Source organism: Onychostoma macrolepis, chromosome 24 (genome assembly GCF_012432095.1).
Source record: "Onychostoma macrolepis isolate SWU-2019 chromosome 24, ASM1243209v1, whole genome shotgun sequence".
Taxonomy (NCBI): Eukaryota; Metazoa; Chordata; class Actinopteri; order Cypriniformes; family Cyprinidae; genus Onychostoma; species Onychostoma macrolepis.
In genome coordinates this window covers 6,218,052-6,238,699 of record NC_081178.1, presented here as the reverse complement: position 1 = coordinate 6,238,699, position 20,648 = coordinate 6,218,052, and the positions used below count along the sequence as shown (strand labels likewise).

The 20,648-nt window shown below is 36.3% G+C and overlaps 1 protein-coding gene across 6 annotated transcripts in view; it reads left to right on the top strand.

Annotated features, from left to right (window-relative positions):
- pde1ca (phosphodiesterase 1C, calmodulin-dependent a) overlaps positions 1 to 20,648 on the top strand; it is an 86,455-nt gene that overhangs the window by 23,308 nt on the left and 42,499 nt on the right. The window contains exons 2-3 of one of the 6 annotated variants that reach the window (XM_058765316.1): positions 5,320 to 5,861; positions 8,723 to 8,749. The exons of the other annotated variants lie outside the window; for them this stretch is intronic. Of the exons in view, the coding sequence (XP_058621299.1) occupies positions 5,731 to 5,861; positions 8,723 to 8,749 (158 nt within the window). The 5' untranslated portion in view covers positions 5,320 to 5,730. The remainder of the gene's footprint in view (positions 1 to 5,319; positions 5,862 to 8,722; positions 8,750 to 20,648) is intronic. 6 annotated transcript variants of the gene reach the window in all.

Below are 20,648 nucleotides of genomic sequence, written 5' to 3'. Positions count from 1 at the left end.
TAAATACTGTACATTGTAATTCACTTGTAAAATGAATGATTATAGTTTTTAATGTTTTATTTTTGTATTTTGTAGTATGTAGTATGTGCTAGAATCAATGATTATAGTGTTTCATGAAAATGAAACGTGAAGTTGAGTAAATAATGACAGAATATTCATTTTTGAATTAAACTTTCTTTTAAAAATGGCTGTGAGAGTTTTTGCTGAGCCAAATATTAACACAGAAAAGAACATGGCGCTTTTATGATGAACAGTTTTAATATAGTTCAGCATTACAGCTTGGTTCATTGCTCTTGTCAAGAACATTGAGCAGGAGTTTCACAGTGTGATTTCAGTTTTAATGCTTACACATGCCAATATCTGTTTTGTTTTTTCTTTTTTCTGTGGCCTTAGTAAGTGGAAAGTGTTTTGATTTGTAAAGTTTTTCTTTGTGAATACGCACTGTCATTTGTTAGAGTGGAAGCATCTAGTATTTTTTGGTTCTGACTATAACTAAACTTGATTATAATCATTGTGTAATTAATACTGTATGTAGCTGTGATTCTTCTTTGTCAGCATCATCATGAATGCAAACTAAAGAACTGAGGATCATACAGACATTAAACCTGCACTTAGGTTCCTTCTTGGCATGCTTACAAATAGCTTTAGTCTTAACAGATAATTACTGTAATTATGAGTTGTAGGGAAAATAGTTTCTTAAAATGTAAACCAGTTATGTTTATATCAGAGATTTAATATGGCATGTATATGTATTTGATTCATGTGCACATTTTTTTAAATCTGTACTTGACATGCAAAACCAAATGTTTCTTAAATTAGGTTAAATCTGTATATCTGTGCATTCTGTCAACTACAAATTGTTCACAGAACATAAATAGTAACAAAAAAGAATGAAAAACCTTATAGTAATGCACTTAAATAGAAGTCTGTGAGTAAAGTGTTCATAAATATTGAAATAGAAACATTAAATATTTTATATATGCAACTCTCACATTGTTTTGAAAATATAACAGTATAAAAATATAATCCAAATATTAGAAGAAAAACAAACTAAATGTTGTAGTGGCAAAGTTGAAGCACTAAAATAAATGGAATTAAATTAAAACGGAACTCAAATTAAATTTGCGACTACGCTAATTTGCGCTGTGTTTGGTATATTGCATTGGACGATATGTAAATGAGATGTTGCGTCTGTGTTCATTAATTTGCACATTGCTAATAAATCGCCCACAGAAATTTCCAAGCCCATTAGCGCTTTTTTGCAATTGCGTGTTCGCGCTAATTTGCCCTGTTTAGTAAAACTGGCCCTTAAATAGTAATATTAAAAAATAATAATAAAAACGACAAAAGCACAGAATAGTTTTTACTAAAAATTTGACTAAAATTAAAAAGAAAACAAAAAAATAAGTAAATAAAATCTACTTAACACTAATAATACTAAAATAATGAGCTTGTCCTCCAACAAAAAACGACCCTATAGGTCGTTTGTGCAAGCGCCTTATTACGACCAGGGGCGGACTTAACCAATAGGCGAGGTAAGGGAATCAGGGGGCCCCATCTGATATTCGCGAAACATACTTGGCAAATGCGCCAGTATATTTGTGTTATGGAGAGCGTCAAATGTTCACACACCACTCAAACGGCGTGTTTTTGTCAGGTGCGCACACTGTAAAAAAAAAACAATCCGTAGAATTTACGGTAAAAAAACGGTAGCTGTGGTTGCCGGAATTCTACAGTAAAAATATGGTAACAACATTTTAGGTTTTACGGTTCAACCTAAAATTTACAGTTAAATACCGTAATTTCATTAACTGATATAATGTTAATATACCAACCTATTAAAGTATTGAAATCTGTTTTGTAACTTTGAAATACACTGATAATCACCAAATGCAGGTGGTGATGAGAAAGTCACATGATGAACCAAAGCCCATCACAAGCAGCTTTTAAATAATAACATGTATAGAAGGTGCACAGTGTCATTCACACAAGCACTAAACACCATCATGGTGAGACTCATTAAACTGAAATATGCAATAAACATTAATTTAACAAAATTAGATGTAACATACAACCCTAATAAGCATAACTGATAAGTAAAAACTAAGAAGAAACATAGTTATTTTAAAGAAAAAACATCAAATTCAAACTAAATTTTAAATGCAACGCAGGGAATTTTGGGAACATCAGTTTACGGTTTTTCCCTGTAAATTTTACAGGAACTTACAGTTAACCATTTAACAGGTTTTTACTGTAGCATTTTGACAGTTTTTTACCGTTAAAATCACAGTCATTTTTTACAGTGCAGTTCTGCAAGCTTGTGAATCCTCTCATTATAACAACGTGTAGATACGATGTAAATAAGAGATTATTTGTGCAGAGAGCTTATTAACGGAACGTCGTGAGATCGCGATGAACTGAAGTCAGTGACAGCTTTTAGTGATTATAGACAGAGCACTCTTTGTGCGCATTCTAAGCTGTTTTGACTGTCTCAGAACAGATATATTCACCTCAGTAAAGAAATTATTGTGTTTCAAGTCATAATTTTATTTGTCTTGATGTTTCAAAATGACTCTCTTGTGTGCTTTTCCTATTCACGCCAGCACGAAATGAATGCAAATGAACTATAAACTAAAAACACGTATAAATGCACGAATGCAATGACTGGAGATTTTCGCTTAATAGATTAGATTTTCGATTTGTTTCTCAGCAAACCCTATCGTGCAGCCTACCTTAAGAACACTTGGAATACGGAACGAGTTGCATGGGATAATGTTTATGACATTTTAATCCTTTTTGTAAAAAGATTGAAGAAGTTTACAATTCATTAAATTAACAAGTGCAAGCATTTGTTTTAATATAATGTCTTCTTTGGTGATCCGGGAAAAAAAAGGTAGCTTAATATGGCTTTAGAATAGCATCAGGTTGACTAATTATTTACGCTACTTAAGTTGTGAAGGGGTAATAGTTATAATAAATAATAGTTATAGCTATAAAGAGAGAGTGCTAGCGAGCAAAATAAGGGTTAGGCGTAAAAGAGCATATAGTTATTGTGTTGGGGCCCCGTACCTGAAATTTGCTTAGGGCCCCCAAATCACTAAGTCCACCCCTGATTACGACCTATATTTACGTTTTAAAGTTAAGCACCCTCTAATGCGCGTAAAAATAATGACAGCGTCGTGTTGCGTCTGTCGCCATGAAATGACGTATGACTGTCATTACTAATTAAAATGCGTGTTTATTTAAATACAATGTGTGGCCTTTTAACATGATCTCACGATAATTCGTGCATATTTTACTAGGTGGCTAATTTCGTACGAATGACCCCACCTAACCCCACCCCTAAACCTACCCCTTACAGAAATCATGCAAAATCATGATTTTTAGTGCACGTTTTGTGAGCGCGTGTGTTCTCTGGGATCGAACCCATGTTGTCGTATAATGCAATGCTCTACCAACTGAGCTACACGAAACCCGAATTATAACGCAGATAAAAGGGGTTGTATGATGGGTCGTATTTCAGTGGTTTGGACAAATGACTTATACAGGCATACTGGTTGGAGGACAGGTTGGAAATAATAATATTGGGGTTAACATGAGATTGGTGCCAAAGAAAGGATGTTACATAACTCTCTAAAGATTTTTTACGTATTCGTTAATGTTTCTAATGCATAACCAGATGTTCATCCACTTAGAGAAGTAATCCCAGCTGACAAGGATTTGGATCACTTTATTTATATTTTTTCAGTCTTGTGTTTTCAAACCGTCAGATTTAAAATGCATGCTTACTTATTTGGTTTCCATTGTAAGTGCAGTACTGTTCATTTTGAAGGATGAGTTTAGAAATGATTTTCAGTGGTAATCAAAAGCATCTGTTGAGTTTTTGTTTTTTATTTGTGTCAGGAACACCATTTCTCCATTTCTCATTATATGAATCGTATAGGTTTATCTGTATTTGCTGTATTGAAAAGCAAAGAAAACAAACTGAGTGTGTACTGAGTGTTTGTTCCAGTGAGACGTGTTGTATTGGAGTATTTGGCTCCAGTCTGCAGGTGTTAATGGAATTATTCACAGCTCTGGATTGATCTTATTTCAGCTGATTCCCTGTGATCACCAAATACAGTATTACCACAGAATCCTATGATGAATTCAGTGGCCATCATCTTGGTCACACTTCTCACCAGGTTTTCCACCTGCACCTTTCCCCTCTCACCCATCCCTCAACACCTGCTGTTTCTCACCTGACGGCTGAGTTTCGAGTCTTGTTCAGTCTTATCCTCATTGATTCGAGTCATTCTGGTCAATAATAGCACTGTCTATAGCTCAAAAAGAGTCTAGAAGGAAATGCTGTCACCTTAATTATTAATTCTCCACATCTGCATCAAAGATGAATGCAAACGGAGCAGATGTGCTGTTGAGTGTCTCGTGCTAATGGAGCGTGGTCAACCGTCATCAAAACGACTCCGTCTAATGGTGCTTTAGTCTAAAGCTCAGTCGGATATTGATGCTGTCTTGATTTGACTGCGTGGGTTGTGGCGCCCTCCCTCTGCTGCACCAGCCATTGTGTTTTTATTTGTTGTTATGATGATATAATTTGTATTTTCACGTCAAGCCGAAGCTGTTCTTCAGACAGAGATACAATCTCTGTGCTAACCATCTGCTGTTTAGCTTCGCGTTTTACGCACGGTGATGTTTACGCACCATCAGTGTCTCGGTTTATGTTTAATGACAGTGGGAATTTTGTGCTTCTTACTGTTAAATTATAGTTGACATGTTTTATACAGAATGTGATGTGGTTTCACTATATTTTGGGGTATTTCAATCATAAAACCATCTGAAGGGTTTAGTTTAGTCAAAAGTGCATTATATTTTTTAAATAAAAAGGGGAAAAATTGCACATTATTATGAGTACACTGTGCATATTTTTAGTTATTTGTACTTTATCTGACCCAAAAACAGATAAAGTACTTTATCTGACCCTTTTTTTGCCATTCTTTTCATAGTCAGTTATACTTTTAAAACAATGTTTCATATATAAAAATATAAACTTTTTAATATAAAATAGAGTGTGTGTGTATATTAATGCTGTCAATCGATTAAAAAAAAAAAAAAAAAAGAATTAATCCCATATTTTTTTCTGAAATTAAGATTGCCATTCAACATTACAGTATAATTGAGAGCTATGAATTTTAACATTTATTTGACTTTAAAAAATATCTTCTAAGTCCAAGTCCATAACCAAGTCCAAGTCTTATCTCTTTTTTCCTTCTATTTTTTTTTCTCTTCTTCCTGTCTTTTATGTCTCTCCACTCATCCCAGACAGTGCATCAGTCCATGCTTCCATTGCAATGGTTTTATTCTCCATTTGTGTGGCTGCATGGAGCCGAGGCTCTGATACAGAGATCAACAGCAGTTGTTTAATCCCCTCCCCTCCTCCTCCTCCTCCTCCTCCTCCTCTTCCTCTTCTCTACTGCCTTATATTCATGAGGGAGAGAAAGCGGCCCCCTGCAGTGTTGCCATACGCGCTCCTCTCTGTACACCTGACCAGAGCTGGTGACACAAGCCCACAACCACAGAGAGAAAGAGAGAGAGAGAGAGAGAGAGAGAGGAACAGGATGAGGGACGTGCTACAGCTGTCTCTGTGACAGACTCTGCGTCTGCTGCTGCTGCTGCTCCCGATTGCTCTACAAACTGCCTCTGTGTCCGTGCTGTCCAGATACAAACTCGTTCATGTCGTTTTGCCTGGTCGACTTTTTTGACATGGAGTCGCCCACCAAAGAGATTGAGGATTTCGAGAACAACTCTCTGAAGTACCTACAAGCGGATCAGATTGAGAAGATCTGGCTCAGACTGCGAGGACTGTGAGTAGAGTTTTATACTTTCTGTCTCTGTGCATGAGTGAGCAACATGTACTTGAATTAGAATTTTACTAAAAAGCAAAAATCAAAATAACATTAATAGTAACGTTTTATCAGAATATGAAGTATAAAAGTACAAAAAATCATATTATATTTTATTATAATTCAAAATATGTCTTAATAAAAACAACCTGAAATTAAAATGATACACTATAAAGACTAAAGGAATATAATTTGAATATTAAATATGATCATTGTAATTAATAGAAATTGCTAATGAATTAAGAATTAATCAAAATTATTATTATGAGATAAATTGATTAAAAATATTACTTTTTAAGTTTCACACATGAAGTGAATTAAGAATATAATGCACTACAAAGTGTAAAAATAAAAAGAATATAAACATTTATTACAAATTACACAATATACTGGTTATATTTCATAGCGATATGAAGTATAGAAGTATATAAAATTGATATTTTAACAAAAATAGATCATTGTGTGGATAACTGAGTCATAATAAAAGTAGCAAGGAACAAGAATCTTGCATTACAAAAAGCAAATAAATTCAAATTTAAATATGATTATTTTAATTAACAAAAATTCTAATAAATTACAATTTTAAGAAAATTGTAAATTTTAAGAATTAAGTAAATTAATTATACAGTGCAAAGAGTGAAAGAATAAAATGTGTAGAAAACTGTGAGTTGAACTTTTATCGTACTTTTATGTTTTTATTGGGTGATTTGAAGTTGATGGCTATCTAAAGTGACACTGACATATTTGTGAAAGTGAGATGCAGGTCAGGGTTAACGGGTCACTTTCAGTACAAACATCCTCTTCATGTGTGGCTCGGTTCCCAGACGCAAAAGCAACCTCATCTTCCATTAAAAGTGTTTCTGGTCGATCGCTATTTAGAATGCATTTGTTTGAAAACTAGGCTGCCAACGGGTCCAGCATATTAAAACAAAATATTTGCAAAGTGCAAGCATTTGCAGAGGAATTACAAAAGGGAAATGTAATGTTTGAACTTGTCACTGAAGCTAGATCTGAAAAATAAATGCACCCAATAGACTAAACCGAAAAATCTGAAAATCGCATGCCTTTTTTCTTTGAAGACACAAGAGTTTTATTAAAATAAATTCTTGTCCTGTGATCCAGAGGCGAAGTTCAGGTGCTAATGATGAGTATAATATTGCAGAAAAACATGCCTGTGGATGACTTTATTAGCTGCATGTGCAACTTATTTCCTATCGCCGTCTCATTTCTTGCCAATAAATGAAAGGAATCGCTTCTTCTGAATTTATGTGAACAGTAATGACCGTGTATGTTATCACAAGCGGATTTTATTGTTTGCCATTGCAGGGATTGATCTAATCCTTCACTGTGTCATTCCACATTAAGCCGCTGAATGCTAATCCCTGTTATAAACAGCAAAATATCTTCCAGGTTTGGTTTTAGATTTATGACAACTGCGTTCGCTGTGACGGTGGAGTCGCTGTCAGCCTGGGGTCCCTGAACCCAGGTGGAGAAGTCAGACAGCTGTTATTTGTCCTGAAACAAGGGCCATCAACATTGTCATAACGGCAGCGGTCAAGAGCAGGGCGAGATTGAACCAAAATAATCCTGTTTCCAGCTTTATTTCGCTTTTAGGCCCACTTTATTAAGCTTATTAAGAATTTAATTGTGCACTTGGAGGCTCCAAGGGAAATGAGACCCGTGTCGACACCATTGGACGCCGAGAAACACACACACCTATAAAAGTTTAAGGCTGTAATAAAGGCAGGCGTTTTCTTCGCGGTAGATTAGATGGGCAGAGAGAAAGAGAGGAAGACGTTTTGATGATGAAGATGACAGGAAGTTAAGGTTAGAGGTCGCTGTAGGCTCTCTAGGCTCTTCTGAAGGTGATGTCATCAATATCTAATTTGACCAATCAGAACGTCTGTCTTCATATGGCTTGAAAGCAGCTGCAGTTGAGATGTTTTACTGAACGCTGCTTTAAAAGAAGAGGCATTTCCTCTCTACGTGCAAAACAGAGCGAGCATTCATGCACTAACTGGATTTAGATGACCAAATGTTCAGATGTCCGTCATAAGAGGGTCATTGTTTTCCTTTTTTGCACAAATGCTCATATGCGCCTTGATTTGAGCATTTGAATCCTTTGAGTATTTTAACTCTATATAACTGCTATATTTGACATTTTTGAGAAGATTGTTTACTCTGATTACCTGTATATCAAATGGCTAGTGGTCATACTTTTCACTCCAGTGAAAATTTTTCAGGATAGTTTATTAAAAAAAAAAAAAAAAAAAAACATTATATATAAACATATGCATTAAATATGTGGCAACAAAAAAGTTAGTTCACCTGATATTTCATAGAAAGTGGGGCAAAATTTCAAAATGGAAATGAAATTGACACTGAAGATTTACTGTTTACGTCTTTGAAATTTGAAAAATCTGTATTTAAAATGTTATTCAACTGATTTTTTAAAATTCTAATTTAAACAGTAAGGCAATTATGAAACTCAAAACAATTCATGAAATGAATTTAACACAAAAAACATTAAAAAAACTAAACTAAAATGAATAACAAAAACAAAATTAAAAACAGAAATGAAATTAATCAATTATAATAAAATGACCACTTACACATATAGAAATTGCCTGAATATAAATGCATGAAATTCACAAAAACATTATGCTATTTTAAGGGAAAATACATGTTGAGTATTTGGACTTTTGATTCAAAAACTTATGGTTTTGAAATATATGCCTGTGTGACAACTAGCCCCAGTGGCCTTATATACTGAATCTAATTTGCATTTACCTGAACTGAAATGTCCATATTTTTTGTTTCAGGCGAAAATATAAGAAGACGTCACAGAGGTAAGATATTCACTCGGACGAGTGTGAATACAACAGATCTCATCATCACAACATGAAACATGAGCTGGGAAAATGAGCGAATAAAACTGTTTGCAAACAATTTGTATAAACTGAGGTGTTTTTTTTCTGCTGGAAATCGGTTGTAATCAGAAACCACATCTGTTGTACGTAGGGCTGGTCACAGTTTTATGGTGTGGTTTGTGCTGAAAACAGAGTCCGAAAGCAGAACATGGTTGTGGCATTGTGTTTAATTACTGGTTGTCAGTAGGAAATAAACAGCATTTTTCTTTTTTTATCACAAATGAATGGAGCACAGTTGTGCATTAGCATATGAGATCACTTACAAAACTGTGCTGTGATACCATGATGATAAAGTGAAGGTTTTAGATAATAATACCATAGTACATAGTACATTTTATATATGGTACTGAATGACTACAATTTAGTCAGTGATTATTTTTTTGTTTTTGAAAGTAGTCTTGTATTCTCACCAAGTCTGTGTTTATTTGATCAAAAATACAAAATTGTGAAATATTACTATAATTTAAAATAACAGTTTTCTATTTGAATATAGTTTGGAATGTAATTTTTTCCTTTGATGAAAAGCTGAATTTTCAGCATCATTACTCCACTCTTCAGTGTCACATGATCCTTCAGAAATCATTCTGATATGCTGATTTGATGCTCAGACATTTCTTTAAAAAAAGTTGCGCCGCTTAATATTTTTGTGGAAACTGATGCATTTTAATGGACATGCAGTATCAACATATATGTTTCAAAGTACCGTATCATTAGCATTTGATACCTTCACTATGCCATGGTACTTTTTTTGTAAGGGAAAGTTTGTAATATTTATGACCCTAGTCTATCTCTGTGTGTAGGGGTATATGTCTCATATACTGTATATCAGTCTAGCTGTTTATATTTGAATGTATTTGAGGGACACACTCAAACACAACCCAAATAGAACAGCTACAGACGTCCTCTGACATCAACCAGAGACTAAACAAAAAAAGCTTTAACAGGTCAGTAATGACTGTGATCTAGACCGTGTGTTCACACACGCACACACACGCACACACACGCACGCACACACACACACACACACACACACACACACACAGACAGACAGACAGACAGACAGACAGACATAAACAGCCAGCAGCAGATGCCTGTCCTTCCCTTCTCAGTGTCTTGTGTGTGTGTGTGTGTGTGTGTGTGTGTGTGTGTGTGCGCATGAGAATGTCTGTGTTTGTCAGGCTTTGATGATTTGGCAGGGCAGTGTTGGAGATGTCAATGACTTTCTGTGTGTGTGTGCAGAGCTGGAGGGAAGTGTGTGTGTTTGAATGGGGCTTGAGGGAGTTATGCTTTATGAGCCCATCAAGGTGAAAGGTCACAGGCCGTTCAGACATCAGATCATATATATATCACTTTACTTCTGAGAATGTGACATTTTCATCTGTCTTGATAATGATTTTTATTTCACCAAACCCAGTTCGGGAAGTTATTTTGTACCCAGTCTCAATTTAGCTTAGAAACCACAACTTACATATTTTATTTCTGATGAACTCCTAAATGGCACACGATAACGAAACAAACAGTTTGCTCACTTTACATGTCCGTCAAACAATCTCTTCCTATATAATTGGGCAATTGTTGGTTGTCATAAGCTCCAGTGTGAACTACACATTATAGCCAAAAGTTTGGCATATGCAAAGCTATTTTGTGCTCTGAAGATTGAGTGAGAATATTTGATAAGAATCAGCTTAAATCAGCATTGTCCTAATTTGTTTCTCATGTGTGTGTATATATATACGGGCTTGGGAAGAGTGACGTTTTCTCAGGCAAAATACAGTGCTGGGGCTGTTCGTGGCAGCTGTTTAATTTGATGTAATTATCACCATCACTCCATTCCTTCACAGGATTTATGTCTCCTGATGATTAAGTCACGGGAGATTCTTGCATGTTTAGATAAATCTCTCGTCCACACTGCTGTGCAGTGAAGGAATAGGTTTTCCAAACATGTATATTTTGCCATCATTTATTCATCCTCATATTTTTAATTTCTTTTCTGAAGAACTCAAAAGGAGAATATACAACTCTTTGTCATGCAACAAAAATGGATGTACTGCTAAGCTCCGAAAAGGTCCTAAAAACACCATAAAATTAGTTGGTACAACTCGTGACTTTGAGTTGATACTTGCTGAAAATCTTGAGTTTAAAGGTCTTTGCACACTGAGTCCGAAATTTTGGACTCAAGTGTGCAATGACCTTAAGACCCAAGAACCAATGTAAAATAAAAAAAATAATAAGGGTTAGTAGCAGCTTGAGGTTGGATAAATGATTGCAAAATTTTAATCATGTCCAATAAATTTATGTAAAATATATCTTTCAATGACTATATACCAAACCAGCATCTAGTCCAGTGTTTGGCAACCTCACTGACATTTGGAAATATTATTGTTTTGATGGCAAAAAAGTTGAGTAAAGTGTGTCATGTTGCAGTATGTAAGTGTGATGTATTTTATAGCTCCAAGAGAAACCAGATTCTAGGTCAAATTCAATTGGGTCACACCGCACAGGTTTTGTGGGTTCTTTAGCATTGGCCAAATGGTCTGCTACACATTATCAGTGGGTCACGCATTGTGGTTTGAGTTGGGTTGGGCAGTGTTTGGCATGCCATACAGCTCGTAACTAAATGTGACGGGCTGCGTGACTGTCGGAAGGACTGTAGGAGATAGTGTGGCATACAGATGTGATGGACTTCAACATTTCTAAGATTTTCCTATCAAAAGACAAGCTGTTGATTTAGACCATCTTCATTAGTCCAATGTGCATAAGTGTGCCAACCCATCTCTATCATTTGGCTATTATTTACATTTCACACTGTTTTACTGTGCTTCAAAAAGACAGGCAGCTAGTCTTTCTCTTACAGACCTCTTAGTATTAGTCATTTCTCGATGCTGTTTTGATTTTAAAGTTGGCTGGTGAGGTCTAGATCACCATTACGGTGTTGAACTTCTCAGATGTAGTTGAAGAGATGTTAAGTGTTTGGTTAGTGCACAGTGCTTTTGATGGGGAGGAGCACTTGGCTGGCAGATTTTTGAAGATAAAATCTTACAGAACATAAAATCTTACAGAATAAATGTTTCTTGAGCAGAAAATCAGCATATTAGAATGATTTCTGAAGGATCATGTGATACTCGAGACTGCAGAAAATTCAGCTTTGCCATCACAGGAAAAAATACTTTATTTTATTTTATTTTATTTTGGTTGCACTGTGTTTTAATGCTTTATTTATATTGTAACTTACGTATTTTATTTTGAAATTGTTAACTGTTATAACTATTATTAGCTGCCTATCTTGGCCAGGACAAAAGCGATTTTTAATCTTCTTTAACTTATATTTATCATTGAGATATTTATAGGGGCAAATGGTTGGCAATACATTTGTACTGCCACTGGCATTTTGTCCAGTGTTTGCATTTTGACCCAAACTGATACCCGAGCCACTGAATCCAGGGAGTGTATTACGGCCATCATTGTGGCCTTTTCTGATGATCTAATTAAGACTGGCTTCCCAGTCAGAGGCAGCACAGCCATTACAGGCTCCTGCAGCCCGACGGCACTTCAATCTGTTTCTCACACATGGCGTAATGAACACTGGGGCATTCAAACTCACCAGAGCCCTGCGCAGATGGGGTTTGTTTACATGTTATCGTGAGGTTCTCTTTTCTTTTTTACTTTTTGTGGTGTGGAAACGAGCTTTGATGTGGTTTGAACCCAACAGTCCATCCGCGTTCAACTTTCTTCTCTTCATAGCTTTGTGTCATTCTGATAGACTACATGTGAAGCCGATTAGCTTTGCCAAGTTGGAATGAAGCGGAGATAAATATTTAGAAACCACCGACAGATGAAAATTCTCTTTCGCATTTGAGCGTTTAGACTTTTTACACAAAAACATCTCAAACGATTGAGTCAGTCAGCGATCCAGAGCTGGGTTTTGGCATTCGTGAGTTTCTTGCGCTAGCTGAGTGCGTTCGGCTCTTGAGGTGTTGTCTCGTCATGCCTCTGTTGACTGATTTCAGCTTGTTAATTGATTGCTTCACAGCCATTGAATCACAGCCCCCACACCTGATAATTAACAAGATAATTACTCCAGTCAAAAAGTGACATATTTAACAAGCGATTTCACCTTACAACACCAATGCCCTCCCCGGGGAGCTGCCGTCGCTGATGTGTTTTGTCAATTGAATACAAAACAGGGAGACAAAATGGATGCCATTGTCATTTGCCATCCTTTAGTCTATCTCACTTCCTGCACAGACCTCGAGTGGGCTTTCCTGATCGTATTATTCCATACTCCCGAAGAGTCCCGTGCCCACAGGGGTTTGCGGGGATTAAATGTGCCGTTCTGTTGAAGAGTGCAGTGCAAATTGTGGGTACGCTTCGCTCTGATCTGTCCTTCAATTTGCCGGCAGTGAGATGGAGAGCAGAAATGAGTCTGGGTTTATCTCCCAGAGCAGGGAGCAATCCCTCCCGGGCCACACGACGACCCCTCATTCCCTGCTGCTCCCACACAATAATGGGATACAGGTGCTGACTAGCATTCATTTGTGATGAATTCCATGCACATCATAACGAACCGCCCTGCCAACAATAAAAATAGGTGTTTTGGAGGTTCAGACTGCCTGGATTATGATTGATATATCTGCTCTGCAAGACGATATATATAAGATTTGGGAAAGATGATGCCTGGATTTCTTTTAAAGGAATGAATTAAAAGCATAGCCAGACATAATTTAAAGCTAACGGTGTAATTTCTGCACCACTAGTGTGAATTATTGCATTTTATTTATTTATTTCTAACAGCTTTCCTAAGCACTTCCCTGTCTCTAATTGGTCAGGCAAACAGATAGTCCCACCCTAAACTCGTGTGATTTGTTGAGCCCATAAATTGCCCATAAGTTGAGTCATTCTGAGCTTTTTTTGAGTTTGAGTTTTTTTATATATTTTTTATTAGTAGTAACAAAATATAAGCTGTCCTAATTTTCCTGATCCAGCCAATTCCTGATATATAAAATGAGGTCCCATCTGATTTCTTTTCTTCTTTTCAAGGTAAGTAAAATAGATTGCAAATGTACTGATTAGGATACTGAAATGATCAGCCCATCCAATCAATGCACACTACATCCAATTTCAATTAAATTCCCATTTAACACTTTATTACTACTATTGAATAGCTATTAGGCACTTTATTTTCACTTTTTTAAATATTATGTTCCTTTTTCACTAAAAATAAACACGTCTCCAAGCTGATATGTGATAGAAAAAGGGAGAAGAATGGGGAATGAACTTAGGTTGGTCGCATTAAAAGCCAAATCCACTGGCCTTAAAGTGCAGTCACATTTGCAAAATTTAGGCAAAATATTGCGGGTAGAAATTTTCCATTGTCAATGTTTAGCGATGTATGAAGCACTGCTTGTAAAAGTCACTTTCAGACCAATCAGTTTTGTGTGACCAACTAAATCACAAGCTAAATCTGCATAAAGAACTTTGTCACCCTCACGCAAAACTCTGTCACACAGATTCTTATTGAAATGAATAGAATTTTCCTACTAAATTGTCCAGAGCAACAGTAGATTTGACTGCACTTTTACTCTCCAGGCCATGTTTCCATCCACCAGCTTGGTTTCTTTTGCAACTTTGTTTGGCTCAACCAGACAAAGTTAGTTTAGATAGCCAAGTGCCAACAAGATGGGCTGTTGGCACTTAGTGTAAATAGTCACAGAAAATGTTTTTTTGCATTGTAAAATTCAAACTGTAAAATGTTACAAACATGGCATTAATCTTGCCACGACTTAGTAATGTCGGTCTTCTTGTTTCCCCTGAGTTTCGGTTTCTGCTTCGGCTAGTTTGGATGACTTGCAGAAAAATAGCTTGGGTGGACGGAGACCGTATAACTGTGATGGAAAGTCGTGACCTTGGGACTTCAGTTGTGTTTATCAAACGGATTTATAGATGTGTTCGAAATAATGGCACAAAGAAAATCAGCAGTTTGCACCTCAGGCAAGCTAAAACCCAGAAGCCTCTCCACAACATTCGCACACTCTTTAAAACACTTCTCCTGGTCATTGCTATCGCATGAGGAATATACCGTTGACCTCTAACCTCATTCCCATGCAGATATCTGTAGGGCATACTGATTAAACGACTGCAACTCCAACTGCAAAAATACTGTTGAGGGGATAAACACTCTTTTCTCCTGGAGCAGACAGATCTGGCTTTGGCCCAAGCTCACACAGCTCTTCAGCTGCATAAAATCAGCACAGCTGTGATGACTTTGGCCGCAGATGACCTATCGTGCATGATGGGGCTCCTCCAGGGCCTGGGTCGTGGGAGCAGAATGAGGCCAATGTTCAAACCGTTATTTACAATCAGCTTAAATCATATGTATATTCTCTCCAGAATTATATTTATTTCATATTTAGTTAATTTAAAGGTGAAATGTATCATTTTTAGTGTCACCAAACAGAACTGCAAAAATAATGTCTCATTTCCTCTGTGGGGAATTATGAGGCCAGAGACTCATCAAACTCTATTTTAGAACCATTTTACTTTTAGTTTTTGCAGGCCTCGAGAGTATCTTTCTATCTGTCACGGGAGAAAGGCATCTTTATTATCTGTCTCTGGCAGAGACCTTTAGTTGGAAATGCCACTCAGGCATGAGGAGATCTGAGGTGTTTAACTCTGATGTTAGGAGAGCTTTTCTCTAAAGCTTATATTCTCTGTGCCGGTTGATGAGACGCAAAACACTGAGGATTTGTTAGGCTTTGCAGCTGCAGACTATGAATATGCAAGTATGAAGTATATTCTCAATCCATTCTGTCTTATATGTAATCCCTTAGAAGAGCAAACATTGTTATTAGTGGTGCTTCCTGAAGGAGTCAATACGTCAGGTTATAAAACCATAAACATTATACCGCGATATTCGTAGTTACAGTGTTAAGACTTAGGTTTTTTCAGGTGGATAAAAAAAAATAGACTTGCATTTTGCAAATTTTTTTTTGCAGTAAATGTTTCTAAACATCCAGCAAAATAAATTTATTAGATTAACAAGATAGCCTAAATATGTTTTATTTTACTGCATTTAATTTTTTTTTTTTAAACAAGTAAAACAATTTTTGCAGTGTTGCTTTTTAAGCAAAATTTTCTTATTTAAAAAATGTTGAGATATTTAAACTGGGAAATTAAAATGTGTTTAGGATTTTACTGCAGTGTGGCAATAACATTTGTACAGAAAGCGTAACAATCTAATTTAAATAATGATGCGTCGCTCCCTGTCACTCATTCCCCACCCTGAGGAAAGTAATATCAATAATCAGGCGATACATAGGGATGTTTATCCAGGATGCAGATGCTTTGAACCCGTTAAAGCTGTGGTGAAATGTCATGTTGTGTAGTATTAGTGAATAAATCTCCCCCTTCCACCAGCCGACAATTTCCATCCCATGTTTTTGTGTTTTCCGTGCCACTTAATCTGCAAAGAGAAATAGTCATCTTGCTGACTAAATAGGCTGTAGTTGCTTGTGAAGGTTAGCAGAGGCGCTCCTGTACCTGCTTTTCTAGTTTATCATAATTTTACCCGGCTCTCCGTTTTGCCTTGGGATCCTGCTGTATTGTATTGGCTAAGTCTGTAAGGATGAACTCGTTCGTGGCTGCCGCTTTGTCTTAACTTCTTCTTGGGAAACAGAAGGGATGGAAGGGTTTATGGTTTTACTGAAACTCATTTCAGCATAATTTAAACCATTCGGTGTGTTCTGCCAACCTTGGAAATGTTTCAGATGATCAGTGCCAGGTTTGACTTTGCTTTGGCTTTTGGAAATCAGACAATATGACTGCTTTGAATCAAATCTGGGTACTGCCATCGGGCTAAAGTGAGAAAAGGGGTTGATGGAGAAATAGACAACGATCTATTCTGTTATTAAGGTGCTATCAGTGAATCTGCGTTCAGTGCTGAGACTCATTTTAATATTCATAAATCTACAATGGAGCCCTGATGGCCTCAGTGTGAAATAAAGTAAGATGTCTGGTTACGTGGGAATAGCTGGCAAAGTGACGTACTGTGAAACTGAGTTTACAGCGTGGAAAATGTCCAATCAGTGGCATAATGACCTATCAAAATCATAATTGCAGCAATACAATGCTCTTGACCTTAAACCCAGACATTTATCGGCTTTTATAGCAGGGGAGGAGTTAAGCGAGGATCTGTGCTGCCTCTAATTGAGCCTTTGCTAAGCCTGTCTTAAAATGTTACTGACCATTACTTCCTTAGCAACTATTGCCATATTATCAGACCATCTTTTACTCTTTTTCTGATGCAAGTCTTTTGAAGCCCTATGTTGCAAACACTGTAGAAACATTAGGAACAGTTTTACCAATTAACACTGTTATATTAGCCTTTCCTAAGCCCCGCCTTTAAAATGTTACTGACCAGCCCTTCTTTTAAAGGGATAGTTCACCCAAAAATGAAAATTACCCCATGATTTACTCTCATGATTTATGATGGATTTTGCAAGTCATATAAACCTAGGATGGCTTTAGGGTGAGTAGATCATGGGGTAATTTTCATTTTTGGGTGAACTAACCCTTTACTGTCTGTTGCCATCCATCATATTGTCAGACCAACTTCTACTGTTTTTCTGAAATAAATTTGGGACAGTCCTATTTGTTTAAATGTTGCAAATGTTGTGGAAACATTGGGAACAGTTGTGTCAGTTTATATTGTTACACTGAGTCACTTTCCCAAGCCCTGCCTTAAAATGTTACTGACTAATCCAACCTTAACAACTGTCCATAATATGTATTTTCAGACCAGCTTTTGCTCTTTTTCTAATGTAAGTCTAACATTGTGGAAACATTTGAAACTGTTCTGTCCATAATTGGTTTCAAATAAGGTGTTTTTCTTTTCACTTTCACTCTTTTCATTGTGATTCTTGATTCGGATTCACAGTTTCTACAGTTTGTAATCACATTATTGTGTAATTGAATCATTGCTGTTTAAGAAAAATTACATATAAAAACACTTTGTGGTTCCATCTCATGAAGTAACAATAATATCCATTCAATTTCTTCCGTTTAAGGAGTACATTTTACTGAAATTTTAAGTTTTTCTTTCTTGTGAAATTCTTTGTAAATCTCTTAGTATACATTAGTCAACATTTGAAGTGGATAAAACCAAAATGCGTCCTTGTCTTATAGGACAACTTTGATGAAATGTTTTGATCCACTTCAAATGTGTACTACTATATTATCCAAAATGGGAGGAGCTTAACAAAGAAGTTGTGCGCTTCTGGAATTCTGTTATATATTATGTCATATCCTGTCATGTGAATGAATCAGATCGGACTGGGCATTGATTCGGTCCCCCGTGAGCCATTCTGGAGGTCTGGACCTTTCTGAAAGACTCCAGATGGACCTGGCAAATGCTGTGTCAACACTTTGGCCTTCAACCTCCCGTTGCCATTGCACCAGAGCACCAGCCACTGAGACAATTAGTGACCTGGACAGAACAGACACAACAGAGTCAACTGTTTCTGTCTGCCCAGCTGCTCAACAGACAACAGCGGCTGTATTTAGAGTTTGCCCATCCTGGCCAATTCCACACCAGCCTCTCTGGTCTTAATTAGTGATGACGGGCAGTAAATGGTGTGTTGTTATGGCTATTAAACTTTTCACCCACTGTTAGCATCATTGGCTACGCCGCCCATGAGCCACCGCTGCTCCTGTCTCCACAGTTACAGAGGAACAGGGCTCTTCCTCCCAGACTGGACAGATTTTCTGGAACTTCTGCCAAGAGCTCATCGCAATCCAGCAGTGCCAGGATTTTACATGAGCTCTGAGCAGGAACCGAGTGGCTGTAGACATGGAGCCAAAGTCCTTAAAGGCAAGTCAGTCCACTTGGTGGCAATTTTGGCTGTAGCTGCATCCCCATATCTCAGAAAAAAAATAGTGTTGGTTGATTCAAATACTGTTATTTTAATAGTATGTCAAATCATCAGTAAAATCTTACAATGGACTATTATTGTTATTATTACAAAATTATAATGGAGTTACATTATTAAGAAAATATATATGGACAATGTATTATTAAAAATAAAATAATTATAATATTACATAAATATTATAAATACTAATATTTATAGAAATTATGTTTTTATCATATTTTATCATTTTATAAAAAAATGTGGTGTTTTTATTTATTATTGTCATTATTTTTTACTGATAAAATGCTTGGACACACTGGATAAAAGCATCAATAAAATGCATGATTTTTATATGGTTGATCTTTATCATTTTCCCCACCTGAGGCATTTTGAATAATTTTTACTGACAAATTGTGTCAGAAAAGATCAGGAGCATTTATTAAGAATTAAAAATACAGCAAATTTTAAAATAACAGATTTCTATTTAAATACATTTCAAAATGTAATTATTCAAAATTTAAGTCTTGAGTGTCACATGATTTTTCAGAAATCTTTCCAATATGCTGATTTGCTGCTCAAGAACATTTGATTATTATCAATGGTGAAAACAAGTTGTGCTAATACTGTAGTATTTTGTAGAAATCATGATACTGTTACGTGTCTGCCCTTCTAGTTTCCTGTTTGCCCTTATTTGGTTTTGTTCCGGTCTTTGTCATTAGTTAATCATCGTTTATCATCCCCACCTGATTTGTATTATCTTGTTTGCTCTTTTGTTCTCGTCCCGTTATAAGTCCTCAGTTTTCCCCTTGTTTTTGTCTCAGCTTGATGTTTAATAAATGGAAAAGTGTGTTGATGCTACTTCGTTCTCCTGACCTTTGTTTAATTTGTACCACAACTACAAATCCGTAACAGATACATCTTTTTCCAGGATTTTGTAATAAAAAGAAAGTTTAAACAAACAGCAATATAAATATTTTGTAACATTATAAATATGTTTTATCAATGTAATGCATCTTTACTGTATAAAATTATCAATTTCTTTCAAAGAAAATCTTTTTGACCTCAAACTTTTGAATGCTATAGTGTATATTTAGCTCTTTCTTTGCAAAGAAACATTATTTTCTTGCAATTTCTCTGCTTGTTGTTGTTGCAGTCATCTGATGCCCTGGTTTACTCTCAGATGTGGAAAAATCATTAAAGCTGTATTTTATCTCCTCTAGTGCTTCAAATCTTCAACCTCAGATTACCTGCGGTCATTAATCCTGAATGAGAGCAAAGAAGATGAATTTTAATGAATTACATTGAGTACTTGGTTTAGCATGTAGACAGAAGTGTTTACTGCGATAACCATCAGTAAAGCTGGTTTTTGCTTGGTTTGTGGGGGCTGGGTGTGGGCAACCAGGTCATACAGAAAGGTTATGGATCCATAGTCGTATGGAACCCTGTTTTGTTCTGTTCCGTTCCACTGCTATATATAACACGCAGTGCAGTCAAACCCAGGTCGTATTTCAAAGCTGTCTTAGTGAACCTGAATAGTTAGTTATAGCATGCGGAATGTGCAATTAATCAAATCAGCTAAATAAGCTAAATTCCCTGTAGAAAGTGTGTACGTGCGCTTGCAAACGTGAGCGATCGTGTACTTTTGTGTATCAGTGACCTTCATGTCGTCACCAGAAAGTGAAATGTAAGGGGGGTCCGGGATAAATGGGATTTTTAGGGCTGAGTGGCAGTTCAGTGTCGGTTGAATCTTCACCAATTATCAATCTAACGTCTCCACTGAAGTGTTACTGAACAAAATAGGAGTTGAATATTTAATGAATTTCTCTCTCTCTCTTCCCATCTATCTGTCTTTTTCCATCTGCCCTCTGTCTGTTTAGTTTAGGAAGGCAATTAAAGTAAGCATATGACCTGTA